At 47.5% G+C, this 23,288-nt stretch overlaps 2 protein-coding genes across 9 annotated transcripts in view; one reads left to right on the top strand and one right to left on the bottom strand.

Annotated features, from left to right (window-relative positions):
* Positions 1 to 9,305, top strand: part of RUFY1 (RUN and FYVE domain containing 1) — a 59,313-nt gene extending 50,008 nt beyond the window's left edge. Inside the window, exons 15-18 of the mRNA XM_030824684.1 lie at positions 1,155 to 1,249; positions 5,130 to 5,178; positions 6,829 to 6,906; positions 8,655 to 9,305. Of these exons, the coding sequence (XP_030680544.1) occupies positions 1,155 to 1,249; positions 5,130 to 5,178; positions 6,829 to 6,906; positions 8,655 to 8,798 (366 nt within the window). The 3' untranslated portion in view covers positions 8,799 to 9,305. The remainder of the gene's footprint in view (positions 1 to 1,154; positions 1,250 to 5,129; positions 5,179 to 6,828; positions 6,907 to 8,654) is intronic.
* A 4,269-nt stretch (positions 9,306 to 13,574) lies between these two features.
* Positions 13,575 to 23,037, bottom strand: HNRNPH1 (heterogeneous nuclear ribonucleoprotein H1). Of its 8 annotated transcripts, none has more exons than XM_030824633.1 (14): positions 22,913 to 23,023; positions 22,352 to 22,479; positions 20,582 to 20,737; positions 20,232 to 20,375; positions 18,600 to 18,738; positions 17,472 to 17,650; positions 17,316 to 17,387; positions 17,126 to 17,259; positions 16,837 to 16,972; positions 16,370 to 16,429; positions 16,188 to 16,277; positions 15,443 to 15,535; positions 14,938 to 14,987; positions 13,575 to 14,354 (listed from the first exon to the last, which is right to left on the bottom strand). In XM_030824633.1, exons 2-13 carry the CDS (start codon positions 22,446 to 22,448, stop codon positions 14,938 to 14,940), a joined length of 1,350 nt encoding a protein of 449 aa, XP_030680493.1. In that variant the 5' UTR covers positions 22,449 to 22,479; positions 22,913 to 23,023; the 3' UTR covers positions 13,575 to 14,354. The 8 variants fall into 8 exon arrangements, with proteins under 8 accessions (XP_030680493.1, XP_012360339.1, XP_030680535.1 ...); XM_030824641.1 differs by having other exon boundaries at positions 13,585 to 14,354; positions 22,954 to 23,036; XM_012504885.2 differs by lacking the exon at positions 14,938 to 14,987.
* Between the last annotated feature and the right edge of the window lie 251 nt (positions 23,038 to 23,288).

The following is a 23,288-nucleotide window of genomic DNA, read 5'->3' as shown; positions in this document are numbered from 1 at the left end:
GTCTTGCTCTGTTGCCCAGGCTGGAGTGCAGTGGCGCGATCTCGGCTCACTGCATCCTCCGCCTCCCCAGTTCAAACGATTCTCCTGCCTCAGCCTCCCAAGTAGTTCGGATTACAGGCATGTGCCACCATGCCCTGCTAATTTTTGTATTTTTACTAAAGGAGGGGTTTCGCCATGTTGGCCAGGCTGGTCTTGAATGCCTGACCTCAGGTGATCCGCCCACCTCAGCCTCCCAGTGCTGGGATTACAGGTGTAAGCCACTGCGCCCAGCCGAGGGTAACTAATGTGGCTGATGAATGTAACTATCCTGTCCCATGTCTCTGTCCCCAGCTGCAGAGCCCTCGTAGACTGCTTGCCTTCGAGCTGCCCAGTGTCAAGAGTAAGCTAGCAAGAATCTTGAATGACATTAATACAGGACTGCATTTTGCTCTTTTTTTGGTTTTGTTTTGTTTGAGATGGAGTCTCGCTCTGTCGCCCAGGCTGGAGTGCAATAGCACGATCTCAGCTCACTGCAACCTCCGCCTTCCAGGTTCAAGCAATTCTCCTGCCTCAGCCTCCCAAGTAGCTGGGATTACAGGTGCCAGCCACCACACCCAGCTAATTTCTGTATTTTTAGTGGAGACAGGGTTGCACCATGTTGGCCGGGTTGGCCTCAAACTCCTGACCTCAGGTGATCCACCTGCCTTGGCCTCCCAAAGTGCTGGAAGTACAGGCATAAGCCACTGCGCCTGGCCACCTTTTGCTCTTGAAAAACATTCTGATCTGCTTGTTGCTCTGGTTGCTAAATCTTTTTTTTTTTAAAAAAAAAAAAAGCCGGCTCGGTGGCTCACGCCTGTAATCCCAGCACTGTGGGAAGCTGAGGCAGGCAGATCACAAGGTCAGGAGTTTGAGACCATCCTGGCCAACGTGGTGAAACCCCGTCTCTACTGAAAATACAAAAATTAGCAGGGCATGGTGGCGGGCACCTGTAGTCCCAGCTACTTGGGAGGCTGAGGCAGGAGAATCGCTTGAACCCAGAAGGCAGAGGTTGCAGTGAGCCAAGATCGTGCCACTACACTCCAGCCTGGCAACAGAGCAAGACTGTGTCTCAAAAAAAAAAAAAAAAAGGACCGTGTAATCCTCTGTCCAGCATCTGGTTGGTTTGTTCATTTTAGGAGTTGCGGGAGCTTCAGGACGAGAAGGCAGAGCTACAGAAGATCTGCGAGGAGCAGGAACAAGCCCTCCAGGAAATGGGCCTGCACCTCAGCCAGTAAGAACCCCACTCGCCTCGTCTGTCGCTGCAGGCACACCAGGCTACCCACCACATCCCTCAGGCCCCAAACCTACCTCCTTCTGGCGAACGGAGGGTGGGCCATTTAGGAGCCCAGTCCGCTGTTCACGGATGAGCTCTCAGGACGTCCGGCCTCAGAGGGGCCCAGCACTGATCTCTGCTAACCACATGGGATGTCAGTCAGCTCTTAGTTAATTCATGAAGCACGTTCATTCCTAGTGACCAGGACACTCCTATTCCTTAGCTTCATATCCAGGGCCTGAGGGAACAGATGGGCAATGAGAGGACCGCTTGGTCAGCCTACAGTCAGGCCAGAGGGAGCGGGGCTGGTTTGGGAACGGAAGCCTGGCACGGTAGAGGTGCACTCACCCGCCTTGCGCAGCACAGCCCCCTTCCTTTTGGGGAACTGGCCACTGCATCCGCCAGAATCTGTCTCTGCTGCAGGCGCTGATGGGGTGCAGACCCTGGTAGTTCTGCTCCCCTCTGACTTGACAGCTCTCCTCCTTGGTGTCCCAGTCTAGACACGTTGCTGTGGACGCCTGGGCCTTGGGGTGGATCACGCTGCGGACCGTGGAACTTGTCCATCTGTTGATGAGTCTGCATTTTCAACACAGTGGGTAGCTTTTCTCCTCGAGTCAGGGCTCGTGGTTGCGAGTAACAGAAATCCAGCTCAAAGTGGCTTAAGCAAAAGAAGCCATCAGGAATCGGTCTCTGTCTCCTACCTCTGCTATCCTGCCTGCCTCACAGGTGGGTCTGGACCCTGCAGGAGCAAAACAGCACTCAGCAAGGCCATCTGTCAGAGGAACAAAGTCCCTCTTCTTTCTGTATAGCTGCCAGGATCACCCGAGATTAACTGCTCCTGGGTTACCCATGCCTGATATAAGCACCATGACCAAGGAGATGGGGCTCACGACCTCAGCACAGCCTGATCCACACCAGAAATTTGTAGAGTCTAGTACTATTAAGAAAATAGGCTGGGTGCGGTGGCTCACGCCTGTAATCCCAGTACTTTGGGAGACTGAGGTGGGCAGATCACCTGAGGTCAGGAGTTCGAGACCAGCCTGGCCAACATAGTGAAGCCCTGTCTCTACTAAAAATAAAAAAATTAGCCAGGCATGGTGGCAGGCGCCTGTCATCCCAGCTACTCAGGAGGCTGAGGCAGCAGCATCGCTTGAACCCGGGAGGCAGAGGTGCAGTGAGCCGAGACTGCACCACTGCACTCCAGCCCGGGCAACAAAAGTGAGAATCCGTCTCAAAAAAAAAAAAAAAAAAAAAAAAAACAAAAGCTGGTCAAGGAATCTGGTGTCTCTGGTGGGAATGCGGTCTGCCCACTCCCAGATGCAGGTGCTGGCCACTCGCCATCTCTCCTGTGCCCCTTACCTTTCTAGACTAGCCCATGGCCGCTGCTCCCTCCCCTCCCACCCTCCGCCCTGCCTGCCACCCACTCAGCTGAGTGCCCTGCGCTGCTCTCGTCTGGCCTGTCAACTTGCCATGCTCTGGCCCCTGTTCCTCCCCAACCCCCAGGGAGCTCCTTGAGGGACGCAAGGCCCAGTGTCTGTCCCCATGCTCAGAGCGTAGGCCAGCTGTGAGGGCATCCCAAGAGCACTTACCAGAAGCAGACGTGCAACAGAGCTGGCGTGGAGCTGGCCTCTGGGGTTTGCAGCCAGTGTTTTCCTCTTTACATTGGATGGACAGCAAGGCAGTGTCACAGGTCCCCTCCTAGTGGACCATAGACCTCGAAACTGTGGATGGTCTCTGATCTTTAAAATGTTATCATTGTGGCCAGGTGTGGTGGCTCACGCCTGTAATCCCAGCGCTTTGGTAGGCTGAGGCGGGTGGATCACCTGAGGTTGGGAGTTCGAGACCAGCCTGACCAACGTGGAGAAACCCCATCTCTACTAAAAATATAAAATTAGCCAGGCATGGTGGAGTGCACCTGTAATCCCAGCTACTCAGGAGGCTGAGGCAGGAGAATCGCTTGAACCTGGGAGGCAGAGGTTGCGGTGAGCCGAGATCGCGCCATTGCACTCCAGCCTGGGCGACAAGAGTGAAACTCCACCTCAAAAACAAAAAAATGTACTGTTGCACTTTGTGGCCGCCTGGCACTACCAGCTAACCTAGCTTCCGAATCCCAGTGTGAGCTGCCTGGCCACCGTTCCATCCCAGCGAGTGGTGGGTGTCACAGCATCAGGTGTATGCAAACCCAGACAGGACTACCTGAGGAGCTGCTTTTGTGCTCGCTCCCCTCCTCCCTTCTTCCTCTTGCAAGCCTATACCGGATGACAGAGATGGCAAAGCCACTTCGCAGACCCTACATTAGCTACAGCAACAGTTTCCAGTTTCATTATCTTGGGAACATCTGGATTCTTCCTAAATTGTGTTTCCCAGAGTTCTTGTATGTTCAGTTTGCCATTTTGACCTGGCTTCCCAAGGTCTGTCCATCTGTGCAGCCTCTTCTCATCCTGTCAGTCTGCTGGCCTATTTCCTGTTTCTGCAGCCTGACCGGGAAGGGAAGGAGCTGCCTCCCAATCTTTAGTAAAAGCCACAAGGATTTTTCTAAATGCCCTGATGCTGTTTTCTAATCCCTCCCTTAGAATTCTGTCTAGCCTGTGTTTCCCAGAGACCTGCCATTTTGTCACGTAGATTAGTCTAATCTGATGATAGTTCAGACTGATCTCAGTTTTTAAGAAAGGCTCAGGCCAGGCTGGGCATGGGGGCTCACGCCTGTAATCCCAGCACTTTGGGAGGCCAAGGCAGGTGGATCACTTGAGGTCGGGAGTTCAAGACCAGCCAGGCCAATATGGTAAAACCCCATCTCTAGTAAAAGTACAAGAAAATAAGCTGGGCCTGGTGTCGGGCGCCTGTCATCCCAGCTACTTGGGAAGCTGAGGCAGGAGAATTGCTTGAGCCCAGGAAGCAGAGGTTGCAGTGAGCCCAGATCACACCACTGCACTCCAGCCTGGCCGACGCAGCGAGACTCCATTTAAAAAAAAAAAAAAAAAAAGGCTCAGGCCTATAATCCCAGCACTTTGGGAGGCTGAGGCAGCTGGATCAATTGAGGTCAGGAGTTCAAGACCAGCCTGGGCAACATGGCAAAACCCCACCTCTAGAAGAAATACAAAATTAGCCAGGCGTGATAGCACCCACCTGTAGTCCCAGCTACTTGGGAGACTGAAGTGGGAGGATCACTTGAGCCCAGGAGGTCAAGGCTGCAGTGAGCCATGACTGCACCACTGCATTCCAACCTGGGCAATATAGCAAGATCCTGTCTCAAAAAAAAAAAGGATCAGACTATTTCCCTCAATTGCACAAACTGCTTCATTTTATTTGGTTTAGTTCTGCCAATTTAGACCATGTTCAGTCCTGTCTCTTACATAAACAAAGGAATTGTTCTGACATTAACAAGAATGGAGCAAGAACAAATGGCTGTGCCCTCTGAGCCTGCCCCTTCCAGACAGCAGGCAGCAGAATGGAGGCCGGGGAGAAGCCTGCCGACAGGTTCCTGCTGGGGAGAGCGGTAGAGACTAGAGCAGAACAGGGCCAGGTCTTGGACTTCTGGCGTCAGGCCATCCTCTCGCATCAGCCTCCCTCAAAGGCTTTTTGAGCCCCTGCAGGCTAAGCAGTGTGTTCTTGTGCCAGATGCAGTCCCAGGCTCAGCCTCAGCCCTCAGCAGACAGGAGCCAGTGTGATGAGGCGACTCTGGGATTGTACAGAGGCAGAAGGCATTTTAACAACTCATGTTCTGGGTCTCCTCACAAGTCCGGTATCCTCACAAAGCTAGTCATGAGAGCCAGCTGTGTTAGGGATTCACAGCCTCACTCTCTCTCACTGCTATGAAATGGCCTTTTTTTCCCCTTAGGTCCAAGCTGAAGATGGAAGATATAAAAGAAGTGAACCAGGCACTGAAGGTACTGGCTTGCTAAGAACCACTTCTTCGCTGTCAGCTTGCGCTGATTGCCTGTGTGCTCGTACGTTTAAGTATCCCGAGTCAGGTGAGAGTGTGTGGTTGAGGCAGTGGTGGTGATGACATATTTACAGAGAAGCCAAACGCTGCTCAGAAATGTGTCCCTCGGCTGAGGGCAATGCTGACAGGTGGCAGGGCCAAAGCTGAACCTAGGTCTTCTGACTCCAGTTCTTCTGCCATCAGCTGTGCTTTGAAAATAGGCCTGATGGGTATTCCTAAAGGGGGAAGCAGCTGGCAGAGAGGAGAGACCCGCGGATATCTTTAAACAGTGAAAAACAGGCCCTTCTGTTGAAGTGAGGGGCCAGAGGCCAGCCAGCCCCACTGCAGTGCCCTGTGCCATTGCTAGGGACCACTCAAGCCAAGCCCTGAGTTGGGCCAGGTTTCCGCACCCTTGTGGGGAGGGCAGAATGACACATTCCACTGAAGAGCAGGGGCCTGCAGGTGGCCTGGTGCGGGCGCAGGTGCCAGGCTGAGCTGCAGGGCGGAGAGCGTGGGATAGGAGGCAGACATTCGGGGGCACAGCAGCCTGGCCTTCAAGACGGCCTTGCCTGCAGGAGCACCCCGCTTCGGCCTCAGCTGTGCCGTGGCAGCAATGCAAAAGCAGTCCCTTTGCACACTGTTCCACGTGGTGCAGAGCAGGGACCCGAAAGTCTCTGGGCATCTAACTTCCAAGTGCCAGGTCCAGGGGCAGCAACTAACAGTAGCCTGGACTTCTAGGTAGTATCCGTTTCACAGCATCGGAGGGAGGAGAGGAATCAGAACAGGACTCTAGAGCCCTAGAGCTCTTTGATGTCAGGATCAACGTCCTGGGCACACACTGGCAGCCCCAAGGGTATGTGAGTCTAGCTTAATCTGTGAGATCTATTTGGCAGCGGGAAGATCATGTCCAGCAGATGCTAACAGGCCAGAAAAGTACCTCATGCCTTTGACTTCTCTGGAACACCCCAGTCCCTAAGCCCGAATAAATCACAGGTGCTGCTTCGCCCCGAGAAAGCCCTCCCAGGGGCCACCTTTCAAAGCCTCAGCCACCTCCCCTGTGGAATGGAGTCCATCTGCTCCCCAGGGCTGTTCAAGAATCAGAGCTTTGGCCCGCATGGAGAAGGGCTTCCTCAGGCCTGTGGGACGCAGTGCCCGCTGTCCATCACCTTCTGTCTCTCCACAAGGATCAGCATCAGCGAGTGTCTTAGTCTCACTCAGATTTGGCCCTTCTCCCGCGCCTGCCAGTTCAGCCAGTGTCTCAGGCAGGGTCTAGGGTTGTAGGCACCAGAAGCGCACTCTGCTTACTTCAGCCAAAGGGAACTGATTGAAAGTGGGAGTGTGCCTGAGTAAGCGGATGCCGGAGACGGCCTTGAGGCCCCAGGGCAGCCTGCAGAGGCCAAGAGGTGGAGCACGGAGCTAGGATGCAGAAATCCCGGCTGCGGCCAGACCGGGAAGGGCCCCTTGATGACAGTCCTGTGAGGCCACATCTGATGGAAAAACAGTGCCTCACTAGGAAACAGGTGCTGTGAGGGACAATGGATGCAGCCAGAACACAGCTGCCCACTCACCAGGGCTTGGACACAAAGTGGATTCTAGGATGTCCTTTCCTCTTCAGGGCCACGCCTGGCTGAAAGATGACGAAGCGACACACTGTAGGCAGTGCGAGAAGGAGTTCTCCATTTCCCGGAGAAAGGTACGTGGGGGCTCCACCCACCCTCCCAGTGCCCTGAGTCATTGCCCACTGAGATTCCCTTCCTCTGGCTCCAGAAGCCCACATCAGACCAGGCTCACTGCCCTGTGACTGTGCTCACTGGTTGGCAGATGGGCAGCCCCGCCTCTCCTGTTTGCCTGTGCAGATGGCTTTCCATCCTGGCACCCTCTTTCTGGGAAGCCTTGGCCAGTCACAGGCCCCTGGTCTCCAGCACATCCTTTCAGTGATTGACAGTGATTTTTGGGGAGATGGGGCTCCTTATGTACAGAGCTGCTCTAGGGGACGGTCACTGAAAATTCTCTGTGTGCGGCAGGAACAAAATCTGGCCCAACTTAGGCAAACAATCTATGAGGAACCTACAGGGCAGCAGGTCACCAAAAATCACTAGTTATCTAGGCAGGGTGCTTGCCCCTGCCCTTAGGTTCTGGAAACGAGGTCCTAGGCTCACCCTTGGGTCTAGGGTTGACTGGGCCTTATTAACAGTCTCACCAAGACCAGCTGGGTAGGGGAAGAGTTGGGTATAAGAGCAAAACTGAGAGCTAAAGGAAACACTGCCAGCGCCACCCCCCCTTTCTGCCACAGCCACCTGACCCCCTCCCCACCCCAAGTTTCAGGCAGTGCCTCGCAGTAAGCTCAGAGCTAGAAACCACATCCTGAGGCTGCCTTTGACATCACGTGTCTACAAGGCCTGGCTGTCCCCATCTGTGGAGTCACAGAAGCAGAGGCTGCACAGGCACCCAGGGAACCTGTTTAGAAAGGGAAAGACCCACTCCCACCCCCTTGGAATGCAGCAAAGAGAACGAACCAGACTCTTCCCATAACATGGACTGGCAGCTCACTGGCTTAGTGATGAAGTACAGCAAAAGTAAACTTTTTGTCTTAAAAAGACCCTTAGGCCAGGCATGGTGGTTCATGGCTGTAATCCTAGCACTTTGGGAGGCCGAGGCGGGTGGATAATGAGGTCAGGAGTTCAAGACCAGTCTGGCCAAGATGGTGAAAATCTACTAAAAAAAAAAAAAAAACCAGGCACGGTGGCAGGCACCTGTAATCCAGCACTTTGGGAGGCCGAGGCGGGTGGATAATGAGGTCAGGAGTTCAAGACCAGTCTGGCCAAGATGGTGAAACCCCATCTCTACTAAAAAAAATACAAAAACTAACCAGGCACGGTGGCAGGCACCTGTAATCCCAGCTACTTGGGAGGCTGAGGCAGGAGAATCGCTTGAACCCGGGTGGCAGGAGATTGCACCACTGCACCCCAGCCTGGGCGACAGAGACTCAAAAAAAAAAAAAAAAAGCCAGGTACGGTGGCTCGCGCCTGTAATCCCAGCACTTTGGGAGGCAGAAGAGGGCGGATCACAAGGTCAGGAGATCGAGACCATCCTGGCTAACACGGTGAAACCCCATCTCTACTAAAAATACAAAAAAAAAAAATTAGCCAGGGGTAGTGGCGGGCGCCTGTAGACCCAGCTACTGCACCAGAATGGCGTGAACCTGGGAGGCGGAGCTTGCAGTGAGCTGAGATTGCGCCACTGCACTCCAGCCTGGGCGACAGCGAGACTCCGTCTCGAAAAATAAAAAAAGACCCTTGTTTGCACACAGCCCCTCACCACTCCATGGAAACATAAGAACCCATTCCAAACAAATTATGCGCTTCTGGGTTAGGAAGCAGGGAGGGTGTGCGGATGGCTTTTCCCTGGGTGTCCTGTGACTGCCTTCTTCCCGTCCTCTAGCACCACTGCCGGAACTGTGGCCACATATTCTGCAACACCTGCTCCAGCAATGAGCTGGCCCTGCCCTCCTATCCCAAGCCAGTGCGAGTGTGCGACAGCTGCCACACCCTGCTCCTGCAGCGCTGCTCCTCCACAGCCTCCTGAACGTCCATCCTCAGCAGCACAGCCTCACGGACAGTGCCAAACCCTGTGGGTCTCCAGGGGCCAACCAGGGGCTTGGGAAATGTGTTCTTTCCCAAGAGAATCAAAGGAAAGAATCTGATTTCTTGCCCGGCCACTGGCACTCCAGAAGACAGTGTGCCAGAACCGGCAGCTCTCACCTTTCTGTGATTTCGTTCGGAATTAACTCCTCTGGATGGAAACTTCCATCTTACTTGGTCACATCACGGCTCTGGTTCAGATACTACTTCATGATTTTGCTACTATCATTTTTCACTTTTCAAAGAATTTAACCTGTTTTACAGCAGTTCAGTTCTGCTAGTGAGTAGTTTTCCTGTCCTACCTCCCTTCTAAAAACCTGATTTATGCACACCATTTGACACCCACGGAGTCTGTCAGTGTGCCTTCTCTGCTTCAGTCAAGAGATCTGCCATTTCATGCCCTTGTGACCACCTATCACTGGCCCTGCAATAAAATCATTTATTTTTCACTCTGGCGCATGCAGAAGCTTGTGTCAGCTTCCAAAGAGCCCACCGCACCGGAGGAGGCCTCAGAGCGCCCCTCGTGCCCGAGCCCAGTGTGAGCGAGAGGCTGCTGGTGCTGCCCCAGAGCCTGCAGGGCTGTGCCTGGTGAGCCAAGGGCAGTTTGCAGGGTCAGCCTGCCGTCAACAGGCAGAGGTGATGACCCCAAGCCTGTCACCAAAGTGCAAGAGAAGTTCAGGACATAGTTGGGAGTTGACAGGTTAAGACGGAGACACCTGTGGAAAGGCACTAGCCAGGCAACCATTTTTCACATTTCAAATGCAGTGCTAGGACTGGCTTCCAGTCTCTCCCTCGGAGGCCCTCACCCCCAAAGAGCCAGTGGCCTGGGGCTTTCTTCCAGTAGAGACAACAGCATTGTCAAGTCCAGACAGCCAACAGTCAAGTCTCCCAGGCCTCATTCTTCTCCACCTTCTATACATACACCTTGTCCACCACCCTACCCTCCCTTCCCACAGGCCCCCTACCCTCACCAAATCCAGGCCTCAGGATCCCACCCCCTCCTTTGGGCTCTTCCCATGAAGCAGGCTCCCCCACGACCTTGTCAGCCCTGGTAGATGCTTGCATGGCACCCTCAACTGAGATTCCTCCTCTGCTCCTCCCTCCCTCAAACCGCTCTAAAGATGGAAAAGATGAGGCTGGGCACGATGGCTCATGCCTGTAATCCCAGCACTTTGGGAGGTCGAGGCAGGCGGATCACGAGGTCAGGAGATCGAGACCATCCCGGCTAACGTGGTGAAACCCCGTCTCTACTAAAAATACAAAAAATTAGCCGGGTGTGGTGGCGGGCGCCTGTAGTCCCAGCTACTGGGGAGGCTGAGGCAGGAGAATGGCGTGAACCCAGGAGGTGGAGCTGGCAGTGAGCCGAGATATTGCCACTGCACTCCAGCCTGAGCGACAGAGCGAGACTCTGTCTCAAAAAAACAAAAAAAGATGGAAAAGATGGGAGCTTGGGCAAGGCTCAAGGATTCACCCTCCATCCTATAGAGCTTAGGACTGTGTGGCCAGACTTCAAGACGAGGTCTGCCCTGCTCCAAAGCCATGTCCTAGCAGGTTTCCAACCCTGTTAGGCAAGCATATTGGCAGCCCTCCCCTTCCCTCACCCCTCACCGTACCAGCTGCCATCTCATACAGGGCCAAACTTTCAGAAAAATACTGCCTATCACTCACTACCCCTAACTGGCATATATGACATCTGTGCCTTTTCAATACACCCAGTTTGGACCCCTAACTTGCTGGGCAGCCTTAGGCAAGTCAGTTCACTTGAGTCTTAGCTCTCATCTGCACGCAGAAAAGCAGAATAATCCATCCCTCCCCTACTTCAAGTCTGTTCTGACAGCTCAGTATAAAAACATGCAGGAGGTTCCCACCTCTGTGCCTGACACTTGGGTATAAATTTCAAGTGTTTAAGTGAAATTTTCAAAGTTGGCAATATTTGGTCAAGATAAACTTCCCTACTCAGAAATTGAAGCATATTCCAAGCCCTAACTTTGGAATCTCCAGTCCCTGGTCTGGTACCATACCACCTTTACCCAGCCTGAGAAATGAAGGATAGATGTTTTTTTTTTTTTTTAGAAGCCTTCCCCACAGTCCCCCCCCCCCCCCCCCCCCCCCCCCCCCCCCCCCCCCCCCCCCCCCCCCCCCCCCCCCCCCCCCCCCCCCAAGTGGGAAAGGGAGGGGGAAGATAGATGTTTTAAGGAAGCACTTCCCAAGTCAACTGAGGTAGGGGTGAGTGGTCAGGATTTTGTTTAAAATGCAGATTCCAACTGACAAGGTCAGGAGGTTAAGTCACTGCAAACAAGCTATGGAGCACAAGATTCCAAAGAACCATAATGCTTCTAGACTTGACAGGAATTTCGCTCATTGCCCAGACTAGAGTGCAATGGCGCGATCTTGGCTCACTGCAACCTCTGCCTCTTGGGTTCAAGCAATTCTCCCGTGCCTCAGTAGCTGGTATTACAGGTGTGCACCACCCTGCCCAACTAATTTTTGTATTTTTTAGTAGAGACGGTTTCACCATGTTGGCCAGGCTGGTCTCGAACTCCTGACCTCAGGTGATCCACCCACCTCAGCCTCCCTGCCCTGGACTAGCCATATGGCTCTGGATTTAGTTTAACCTTACTCCAAGTTTCTAGTTCTAGTCCCTTCTCTAACAGGGCAAGCTTTATCCCTAAATGTACCACAGTTAACTAAAGGACCCAGAGAAGGAACCCTCAATACTGGGCCTCAGTACCAAACTATTAACGCAAGATCTCAAGGGCAGTAACCAGGCTTAGCACACAGCTCAACTCTCAATGCTGCCTCCCCCGACAACTGCTGTTCTCTAAACCTGCCAAAGACAAAACCAACAATACACATTCCAGACCCTTTCCTCTGCTAGTGTCCAGTCCTGGTAGGGCAAGCAAGGTAGGATCTGCAAAGCCCTCCCCTCCATGTCTCCTGCATGCACTGCTCCTGTGGACAGATGGTGAGAAATGACCGATACTAAGCCACTCTGTCCACCCGACCTAGCCCTACCCCAACAACAAACTCAAGAAAAGCTTGTGTAATCACAGACAAGGGAAAGCTTATCCACTTTGCTTTAAAAGGCACAAGCCTATGTGACAGCCTAGCTCTGACGGTACCTTCTAATTTCATTATCAGGGACTTGAATCTAATGGGATGAGAGTAGCGGCAGTTCCCACACTGCAGCGCCCTTGAGCATCTACTGAAGGAACCCCGGGAGCATGCTTTTCAGGACTGCTTTTGTAATACCCAACCTTGTAGTAACACGAATAGACTCTCCCTTAGATGCTTAACCTTGTTTTTAATATGAATACTCTCCCTTAGCTGAGAAAACCAGACCAACTCCATTTGGCTCCTTCATTTACAAGATACCAAGGGCTCCTTACCCACCCCCCTTCCCTCAAGTACTTAACTTGTGCAAGCTCTCAATGTATCAAAGAGTGCAATTAACTGATAAGGTGCTGAGGCAAGTGATGTCCACAGTTCCCAGCAATTTACTCAGAGATGGTACCATAAAGCCCCCACCTTTGTCAAGGGGGTAACGCCCAGAACCCCCTCACCTATCACTTTGTGATGAATTTAAAGCTCCTGCACCTGGAACTGTTTTCCTGTAACCATCTGTCTTTGTCTGTTTTCTTCTGTAAGATGGCTGCAGCTGGAATCCCCCTCCTCTCTAAACCAAAGTATAAAAGAAAATCTAGCCCCTTCTTCGAGGCCGAGATACCTTCGAGCGTTAGCCGTCTCTCAGTCACCGGCTAGTAAAGGACTCCTGAATTCGTCTCAAAGTGTGGCATTTCTAACTTGCTCGGGTACAACACTTTAAAGCAGCTTGAATACTTCCTAGCATCCTGTTGGAGTTCCGAACTACCAAAACGGGGTATATTTAAGAGTTCATTTAAACTTGTCATGTTAGTTCTCAATCACTACCTATCATTCTACCTTAGGAGATTTACATGGAATTTTGCTTCCAAGTGGAATTGATTTTTAGGCATGAGCCAAAAATATAAAAGTTCAAAACTTCAATTTGAAACCATCTGTGAAAGCTGGGCACAGTGGCTCAAGCCTATAATCCCAGCACTTTGGGAGGCCAAGGTAGGCAGATCACAAGGTCAGGATTTGGAGACCAGCCTAGCCAACATTGTGAAACCCCGTGTCTATTAAAAATACAAAAAAATTAGCCTGGAGTGGTGGCGGGCGCCTGTTAACCCCAGCTACTTGGGAGGCTGAGGCAGGAGAAACCCACAAGGTGGAGGCTCAGCCCGCGAGGTGGAGGTTGCAGGTGAGCCGAGATCACACCACTGCAATCCAGCCTGAGACAAGAGTAAGACTCCGCCTCAAAAAAAATAAAAAACCACCTATGAGCTAGAAGAAACCCATATTCATCATACCTCCCTTGCCTCTGGCACCTTCCCAGCCAAGCATGAAGGCCTCAGACACACAGGCCATGCAGTGATGGCACTGGTGCCTCGCCCTTTGCTTTGTACAAGTGCTTAACGAGTTACAGGCAGTTCAGATCAGGTCCTGTGCAGCCAAATGACATACAGCCCTTCCACCAGGGCCCCGAAGACAAGTTTACCTTCAGTTGCACTGGAGGGAAGTCTGAAGACATCTACACAACAGCCTCAACTGCCAAGCCAGAGATGTGGCCCTAGGCCCCAGGTGGGCACAGAGCACCAAGACTCAGTCCACATGACACTGAAGCACAGACAAGACAGAGTGCAGTTTTTAAAAGGAGGATTTATTTGACAAGTTTCACTTAGCGCAATATACCTAAAAGGAAATCACAATACAATGAAAGATTTAAATCAAGGCCTCAGAATTTCATACGAACACCAAGACCAAAATCCTAAGTATTGGTATTGCGTCTCAAATTTTTCCCATTAACTTAAAAAAAAAAAAAGCTTAAACTTACGTGCCTTACAGGTTATTAAATGAAACTAGAATTAACAAACATGCCAAAATGTTTCACTTTTAATAGTAGACACAGCTCCTATATTGTTTTACAAAAAAATAAAAGCATGTCTTTCAACATGCATCCAAACAGTGTTCAATGTAACGTGGCAAAGGGCAACATTTAACATAATTCAACTGCTTTTACCTAAATACGCTTACTGCTTAAGTACATCCTATAACTAACTTGAGAAAAGCTGGAACTTAAGTTTAACAGTTATAGTTTACTCAGCTTCACTGTTATATCCTAGATGAGTATTGTATTCAAAAATACTGGGCCTTAAGTCTTCAAAACAATCCTGATTTCCACTTAGAGTAAGCATAAATCACAAGCTTGTATTGCAAAAACTGTTAAACTGAAGTTTTGTTTTTTCTTAAAAAAAAAAAAAAAAAAAGTTGACCAAGAGTCAGTGATCAGGATGGATCAATTACATTCCCCATCCACCACTCATACTGGACATGCTAGACATCCCTCCCATTCCGTTCACGCCCATAGATGCACGGTTTCCACTACTGTAGTAGCTGCTGTTCACTGCTCCTTGGTTACCTGCAAAGAGATCAATTTGACAAGTTAGGAGTAATGTCAGACTACCAGTCAAATAAAATATAGTATTCTAAGAAAAAGTTTAAAAAGTATACGAGTACAAATGGCTGCTGTCCAAGTGGCGAGACGCATGTTTGGGAAAGGGGAATCCCGACTCCAAACAAGCCTCAATTAACCCCTTTTCTCTGCAGTACCAACTTGCCAGACTCTTGTGCTACCATTTTAACGGATTCTTCAGGATCAACATGAAAAATTAAGTTTAAAGGAAAACTAGTGTTTTTCAAAAATTGCAAAATTACTTCGTGTTTTTAAAGCTAAACAAGGCATTTTAAAAAAAAATTTACCATAAACATTCACAATGTGTCCCTCGAATGGCATTTGAGAAAAGGGAGCACAGGGGAAGTCTCTTGCTTTTCCTATTCATGGTGGGCAGGAAGTGAGACAACCAAGCTGGACTAAAGGCAACTCACTGTGCCCAAATGGCAGCCTCCATGGAGTTAAGTCAGAGCCATTGACTGCTATAGAAAGTATTACAACATATCAGTATTTGCTATTGGGAATTTATATTTTTTGAGAAAATATTTACCTATGCAATGTTTGATTGAAAATCACTGGAGTTTTCCTGTAAAACTTGGTCTGCAAAAGGATTTTGTAGGGTAAGACTATAATACCAAAATCACCATTCTTTAGACCAATTGAAAAAAAATAAATAAAACCAATCCTAGGTTAACTAACTAATAAATACGGTCCTGAACCCAACCACCATTCTACTATTTCAAATTCTCCCTCCATCTAAAATTGACTTAATGCTAACCAAAAGACAAAAAAGTCAACAACTTTATTTAATGTTTTAACAAATGGAGGCAGATATTTTCTGGCTCGACAGTATTCCAAAGCTGCAATGACTAGTTTTTAATTCAAAGAACACTTCCCCCTCCCAATGTTTCTGAAAATTAGCCAGTAAAAAGTTACATTTGGATTGAAAGCATACATTTAATAACCCAATTTCACCAAGAAGGAGCCTGCATCTTCCCAACTAAAGAAACCTGCCTAAAACTTATTCTAAGGATATTAAAAAAAAAAAAGCTTACCGTATCCACTCATGCTGCTCTGGCCACCATAGCCGCCTCCATAACCACCACTCAGCTGCTGGCTGGCTGGACCCCCATAACTGGACTGGTTTGCTGTTAAGTTAAGAAAATATTAGAACCCTGTTCCTTATGTAATGTGGTACCTGGTGGTACCGGGCTTGTAATTCTATATCTATGATTTTCCAGTCTTGATCTTATATTACTATAACCCTCTGCCTCCTTCTGCCTACTGTCTATAACCAGGCTATCCTTCTACCCATCATTGAGCTAGTCAAATATTTATAAACCAAAGTGCTAACGGTATATACATCAGCAGGACTAAAATCCATGATTCCATAAGTAAGAGGCATTTTATGAAGATCTCATGAAACTGCCTGACTGGATTTAGTGGGGTCCCCCCTTAGTTTGATACATCAAAGGCATGTCAATACACCTAATTATGCCCACATCTTAATCCTGTTTTGCTATTTCAGATTTAAAATTTATACTTAGAAAATTTAAGTAGTTTCACTCCGTAGTCCCCTCCCCCAAGAGTACTTAAATCTAATTTGAATTATCTATCCTAAGGAACTTCATAACTCACAAGGATTTAAGTATGCCAGATACAAAATTCAAATATCAAGAAACTGCTTTCTTTGCCTAAGTTTGTTATGCTAAACTTATTAAATAAATAGATTAACTTAACTTATAATTGACTTATACAGATATAAACGTTTTGGTTTTTAAAAAAACTAACGATATTTACACAAGCCCATGCCTCCCATCATTTGGCTACCATAAGCACCACCGCTTGCTCCTGCTGTAGAATTCAAGAAGAGTTCTACATATCTGTGTTCTGAAATGAGAGAAAAGGCATACAAGGTTAGCTTAAAAAAAAGACACTAAAGTGATATTTACACAAACCCATGCCTCCTAGCATTTGGCTACCGTAAGCACCACCGCTTGCTCCTGCTGTAGAATTCAAGAAGAGTTCTACATATCTGTGTTCTGAAATGAGAAAAAAAAAAGTTTGGAAATGTTTGTTGGTGAAACAAAACAGGATAAGCACTTTTATTAAGTTTTAAACAAGCAGATCTGTGAACTTCAAATACTTTGGCAAAGAAAATCCTAGCTACTTCTCTTAGGTGTTCTACTTTTAACTCCAAAATCTAGCCTTTACATATTCATCTATATTGTCAATTAAGGATACACACTTCAAGATGTGCATATCACAAATCCGTAATACTAATTTTTAAAACCCAAACCTTCAACACACTGCCCCCCCATCCCCCAAGAATTAATCTTTATTACTGGAGAGGAAACTTCTCATACATCCTTATTTTTCCATTTCTCTATTGTAAATGTTAGTCACACAATCACCTGTTAAGAGCCCACAAATGCTCAATCACACTTACGCATATTTGCTTTGTCTTTTGACATAGCTGCCACAGCATCTTCATGAGTTGCAAACTCGACATCCGCTTCACCAGTTACTCTGCCATCAGGACCAATTTCAATGTGTACTCTCACAGGATTGAGCGGTGAAAAAAACTACAACACAAGGCATTTCAAAGAATTAAACCAACTTTCTAATGTTACAAAATAAAACTAAAATTTCTAACGTAGTGCTCACATTTATAGAATAAGGCTCAGACTTTTACTGCCATACTGAAATATTGACTTGTGAGTTCATCTTACACTTACATTATAAATGTCATTCTCAGTAGCTCTGTAAGGTAATCCACGCATGTGTACACAGTGTCCTGTTGTGCTCTGGAAAGTAGAGCCACCATCCCCGTATCTGTGATCAGACATTCCTGAAAAACAGTAATTGAGGTCTAGATGGACAAGAGTGTAAGCATCCTTCAACTGAGAAATTCAATTCTTACCTTACCTCTTCCAAATCTATCTGACCCAAATCCATAGCCATCATTATAGCCATTGTAATCGTCATAGCCTCCATAGCCTGAAAGACAAAGTACAATCAATCAAACAGAACACCTAGAAAAAGGAACAGATTACTTGCTGAACCTTGCGAATCCTCACGTACCTCCACCATAAGCACCACGCCTCATCCTCTCAAAGCCAGCTCCTCTGCCAATGCTGTTATACCCTCTGCCAGCCCCAGGTCTGTCATAGGGACCTGGCCGCTGCATGGCCATAAGCTTTCGTGGTGGATCATAGTGAGTTCTAACTTCAGCTCTACTGCTCTTAAAGATTTCAATATACCTAAAGCATTGTTCATAAGGAAGGGGTAGGGAGGGGAGAGAAAACATTAGTTCATTTTATACAGGTATTTAGTTATACAAGAAAACAATCTAGTCATAGCCATGAAACTGACATATTTAAAGCCAGATTTCTTATATTTGCATAGGCAATGACCAGAAATTCACTCAATAAATAGTAAGACAATGTAAACTTCATAGAAAAAAAAAAAAAAAACTCACTCCTCTGAGGCAGAGCCCAACCTTAGGGGTAGAGAGGAGTACTGTAAATAAATGTTCAGGAGGGAAATAATTCCACTCAACTTTCAACATTTCAAGTCTTAAATCCATTGGCAGCATGTATAGCAAGTGGGCTAAAAAGCCAGCCTCCACCAACAGTCTAGCCCACACTACACATTTCCTTTCGCCAATAAATACCCCAGCCTATGCTTTTAGTAAGAATCAGCATAGGTAAGCGCATGCTTCAATGAAAAATAGTCACAAGCAAAGAGAATAAAACCTTTTGTGACAATTTCTTGAAAGCTATGCTTATTAATACTATGCAGAATATTTATATACAGCAAGAAAAAGTTTGTTGCATTTCAACTTTAAAAACAAGATCAGAAAGTATCACATTTTCTTATGGTAATATTAATTTACTCTAGGTGGGTGTTATTACAGCTAAAGCCAGGTTTGCATTAATTTTTTAAAGCCATAGTCTCTCAACTCTACTGATTGGGGTTAATAAGACTCACAGAATTGTCAAGTAGACCAATTAACTAGGGACAAATTTTAAACCTGAAATTTAGTTTGCGTGTAACATGGGACTGACACAGGAAAAGTTTGGAAATCATGGCAAAACATCAATTACCTAGGACTACAAAACGTTAATTTCTTATTTTAAGCAGAGAGAATATGGATTTAATTGTTTACCATAAGAAAAGTGACATATCCAACCAACCATCCATCCCCACCTGTGCCCTATTCTTTCCTTGTGTTTCTTTAGAGCCTTTTCAGCTATTTCCTGTGAAGCAAACTGCACGAAGGCCTCCCCCGTACTCCTCCCCTGGAAGTCCACCGGCAATGTTATCCCATTTGGCACGATTTCCAACCCTTCAACCCAAGGACAAATAACCCCAGTAGGGGGGCAATATTAACATCACAAGCCCAGAAATGATTCTTCTTATAGCTTTAAATAAACCAGAATTTTTAACTTTAGGTGAATGGTATGCTTTCAACAAGTACTCTTTAAATATGCATTGCAATAATATGAAGTTCCATTATTATAAAGTATAACTATTCTTAACACACCCATGGTACAGTATATATTAAAAAAAAAGAAACTTGCTGAACACAGGATGCATTAAGAATTCAACAACTTAAGAACACATATCTATGCAGCTTAATGTTGAGAATTATACAATTCAATTAAGTTTTAAGCATTAAATAACAGTTTTACTAAATTCAAAACACCTTTTACCTCATTTTATATTTCAATGCTTTAAGTTATTGGAACTTCAAGTTTTTAAAAAGGTATACATTTAAAACATTTCATATAAAAACTGAAACATTAAATTATAATTGACAAACACAATCTAAACTTTCAACAAAACTGATCTACACAGCACAATCATGCATGCTTATGCTCTAACAGTAGTTATGATTCACTTCTGGAAATTCCGTCTATGAAAAATCCTTTCCGTGGATACATTCCCAAGCTTACAAAAAGGACTTAAAGCACTTTCCTAGAAAATATGAAATTATGTTCATATTTAACGTTGACAGATAGCATTCAATTATCACCAATTTAGAGTAAAAACAAAACAGACTTGATTTTTAAAATTCTGACATTAGGACTTGATACATACATAAATTTTTAACATACTACACTAAACCATGAAAGGATTTCTTGCTTCCAGTGTATCACATCATAAATATTAATATTTAAAATATACGATATCTTATCTAACATTGTTAAACATGCAATCTTATCAGCTCTTCAGCATAAAAACATTCAAATACTTTAGGCCCAGGAACAATTTCAAAACACTTGTTATTTCAGATACTGAGACTACAAGCATTCAAACTACTCTCACTACATCTGATTTTCAGTAAGTTTATACCACACAGGTTAAAAACCAAGTCTTTCATAAACCGACTTTTGCATTGAAGAGAATTAGACCATCAGATGTTTCTGGTCACACGACCCAATGTGTCTCTTGCAACACAGACACCTGCCATAATTTACAACAACCTAATTCATCGCACTAATCTGCTGGTAAAGGGATCTTACCTTTAACTTGAGGCACTTAGCTGGACACCAACCAATGTGGGGAAAGCAGTTAAGCTGTTGAGGGCAATCCTCAATGAAAGATCTACTCTGAACTATAATACTAAATATAGGCAAAGTTAACATTTTGGAAGTACATCATTTCCACCTTTAAGATGGGCTTAAATTATTTGAAGGTCTCTAGGAAGAAAACATTAATTCATTGGCAATTTACAACCTATTGAAATACCTAAGCTACTCAACTTTAAGATCTATTACATCACCTTGCCAGAAGCTAGCCAGAACTCACTGCTCAGCAACAAACATGACTACATACCTGAGAAGAACTGAACAATTTCTTCCTTGCTACATCCAAAGGGAAGTCCTCTAAGCCGTACAAAGCCATCATTGGCCGTGTCAGGACTATTTGGACCAGTATGCTTCAACACCCAATCCATTTCAACGTTGTTTGACTTGAATACTGAAAGAGGTGCTTAGAATTAGTCACTTTTGGAAAATTAGATAACAAAGTTCAGACTTCCTGGGTCTTTAGATAAGCTAAGAAGAGCTGCCACAAACTCCCTTAGATGACCATTTCCATGCAGTCAAATACCTAAAATTCAGAAGGGGTAAGACCTCTATTATTTAATGCTTTATTTACTGTAACTAGGGCAATGTAAATCAAACCTTCAACATATCTGTGTCCCATAGTTTCTCTGTCTTTTTTCAGGGCCAATTTGACTTCATCTTCTGATTCAAGTTCAACAAAAGCCTCGCCACTTGGTCTGCCTTCTCTGGTGTAGATGAAACGAATACCTTGAGCCCCATTTTGAATTTTGCAGTCTGGAAAGAAAACAACCGTTAATACAGAATTTAAAACCTAAAACCACCTCTGGGTGACAGATGAAATGTCTATTCCATGTCCCCACTACAAATTACATAACTTGTGAAGCCTATATATAATGACCACGATATTACCAACTCCTAGAACTCCAATACAATAAAAAAAAAAACCTCATTCCCAAGGTGATGTATTTCCAACCCATCAACAACATACAATATTCAAAGCAGTTTCAGAATGAATTTATCTCGTAAGTCCTTGCTACTCATGTCTACATCACACATCTTTTATCAATTTCTCAGAACATTATCAAGCCTGGACTTTGTGACTTTACGGCAGACATACTTCGTTGCGAGCTGTTTTGGTCTGGCGCATTTGTCAGTTTCACCTTACCAGCAGCCACATTACGGTTTCTCATTCAAATCCAAATTACAGCCCCAATACTCACTCACCTGAAAGGGGATCAGTGTTATCAAGCTAAAACGCTCCAAGTTGCACAGCTGAAGCCAAACCCAGTGTTGCCCCCTGCAAGGAGGCTTCCAGCATACTTGGTTCTTGTTTTACAGGTCGCTTTCCGTTACCAATGCTAAATTCAGATAGTAAGTCAATACTACAAACGTCTTGCCAAAAGCTGTTAATTTCATCCAAATAGAATTTTAATCAGTCTAGTTTCTTTTTCCCAGTCTAATAATGGGAACAAGGACATTCTGATAGAAAATATTCAGGAAACCTATGTACTGCAAAAAAACTTCCCTGGGCTTCAGTGTCTTCAACTGTATAGTGAGCCAGATTAAGAACTAGATGAGTAAACACTCTTCAATTGTCAAATCTTGATTAGGAAAACTGAAATTAAGACGTGACATTTTAACTTTCCGAAGAATGCTCCTTTTCAAGGAAACACCAAAACTGGAAACAAGAGGTTACACTTCAAGATATTGCAAAACATTACTATTATTTGTCTAATAACTCGGAGATTTTCTCAAGATTGAGGAGGAAATCCCACCTATGCCAATTTCTCCTTTCGAAAAGACACCCGGGCCAGGCGCGGTGGCTCACGCCTGTAATCCCAGCATTTTGGGAAACCGAAGTGGGCGGATCACTTGAGGTCAGATGTTCGAGACCAGCCCGGCCAACATGGTGAAACCCCGTCTCTACTAAAAATACAAAAATTAGCCGGGCGTGGCGGTGCGCGCCTCTAGTCCCAGACACTCGGGAGGCTGAGGCAGGAGAATCGCTTGAACCCATGAGGCGGAGGTTGTAGTGAACCGAGATCGCGCCACTGCACTCCAGCTTGGGTGACAGAGACTCCAACTCAAAAGAAAAAGAAAGACACCCATAAAAGAAAAAGCTGGTGTTCAAAGATAGGTAAAGAAAACAAAGTCTGCCAGATCTGCCGCACTCCCCCAAGGGCGAGGAGGACGGGCGGGGCTTTCGAAATTTCCATTGCGTAATAGCGGCCGGCCGGGCGCGAGCTGCACAGCGCCGAGTGTAGTCGCCCGCGCCTCGCTAGGGGGCGCCCCGGGTCCCGCCCGGCCCGCCCCGCCCCAGCCCGGCTGCCCGCCAGCGCGCCCGCCCCGGCCTCGAACTCGAACTCCCGCGTCCTAGTTTTAACTCACCAGAAAAAAACCTCTGCACTTCATCGGCCGAGCAAGACCAGGGCAAGCCCCGGACCTTCACCACGAATCCCTCTCCACCTTCGGTGCCCAACATCATCGTCTCTTACGCGGTCCGGCGTCGAAACAAACTGCAAAGCGGGGAGGAGGACCAGACCTGAGAGCGCCAATTAAGCTGTCCTCCGCCTCTGAGGCGCCCCCGGGCCCGCACCGCCCCGCCACGGAGCAAAAACCGGGCGGATGCACCCACCCCGGCGACCCCAACACCTCCTCGTCCGGCGACCGGACCCCCAAAGCTGTCCTGAGCAACAGCTGTCGGCGCCCCGAACCGTGGGGGCCCGGGCCGAGAGCCAGCGTAGAGGAAAAGAAATGGCGGCGGCCGCTTCCGCTCCGCCTCCTCCGACTTCTCACACAATAGAGTCGGCGCGGCCTGCAGGCCTCAGCGGCGGTGCCGAGATTCAGCGAACCATTCGCGGCTTTCGATAGCAGCCCGCAGCTCGCCAAGGTCCCCGTGACCCTCCCAGAGATATGGGGACAAACAATCGTCGCAAAAACGGTACCCACCGTGGTCGCTGAACTGCAAGCGAAGACCCACCACGACTCACCTAGACACACGACTTCTGCGTGGCTAAGACGAAATGGCCAGCGGGCGCCTGCGCAACCTAAATAAGGCCCTTTGTGCGCGCTCTGCGCACGCGCAGCCAGCTGTGCGCACCGCCCCGTTGCGTCACAAAGCGCTCTGGCGCATGCGTAGTTTCAATAGCCAGCGCACCTCCCGCCGGCGGATTATTACGCGCTTGGGTTTTGGGCTCAGCACCCCCACCCATAAACCCGCCGGGCTTTTTGTTGCGCCTGCGCCTTCCCGCGAATATTGAACTTGGGAGTCTTAGCGGTTTATAATTGTTTCATGCGCATGCGTCTTCCCTGAAACCGTTCTCTA

Source organism: Nomascus leucogenys, chromosome 2 (genome assembly GCF_006542625.1).
Source record: "Nomascus leucogenys isolate Asia chromosome 2, Asia_NLE_v1, whole genome shotgun sequence".
Lineage (NCBI taxonomy): Eukaryota > Metazoa > Chordata > Mammalia > Primates > Hylobatidae > Nomascus > Nomascus leucogenys.
Note: the sequence above shows the minus strand (reverse complement) of the source record. Positions and strands in the feature narration are given on the sequence as shown.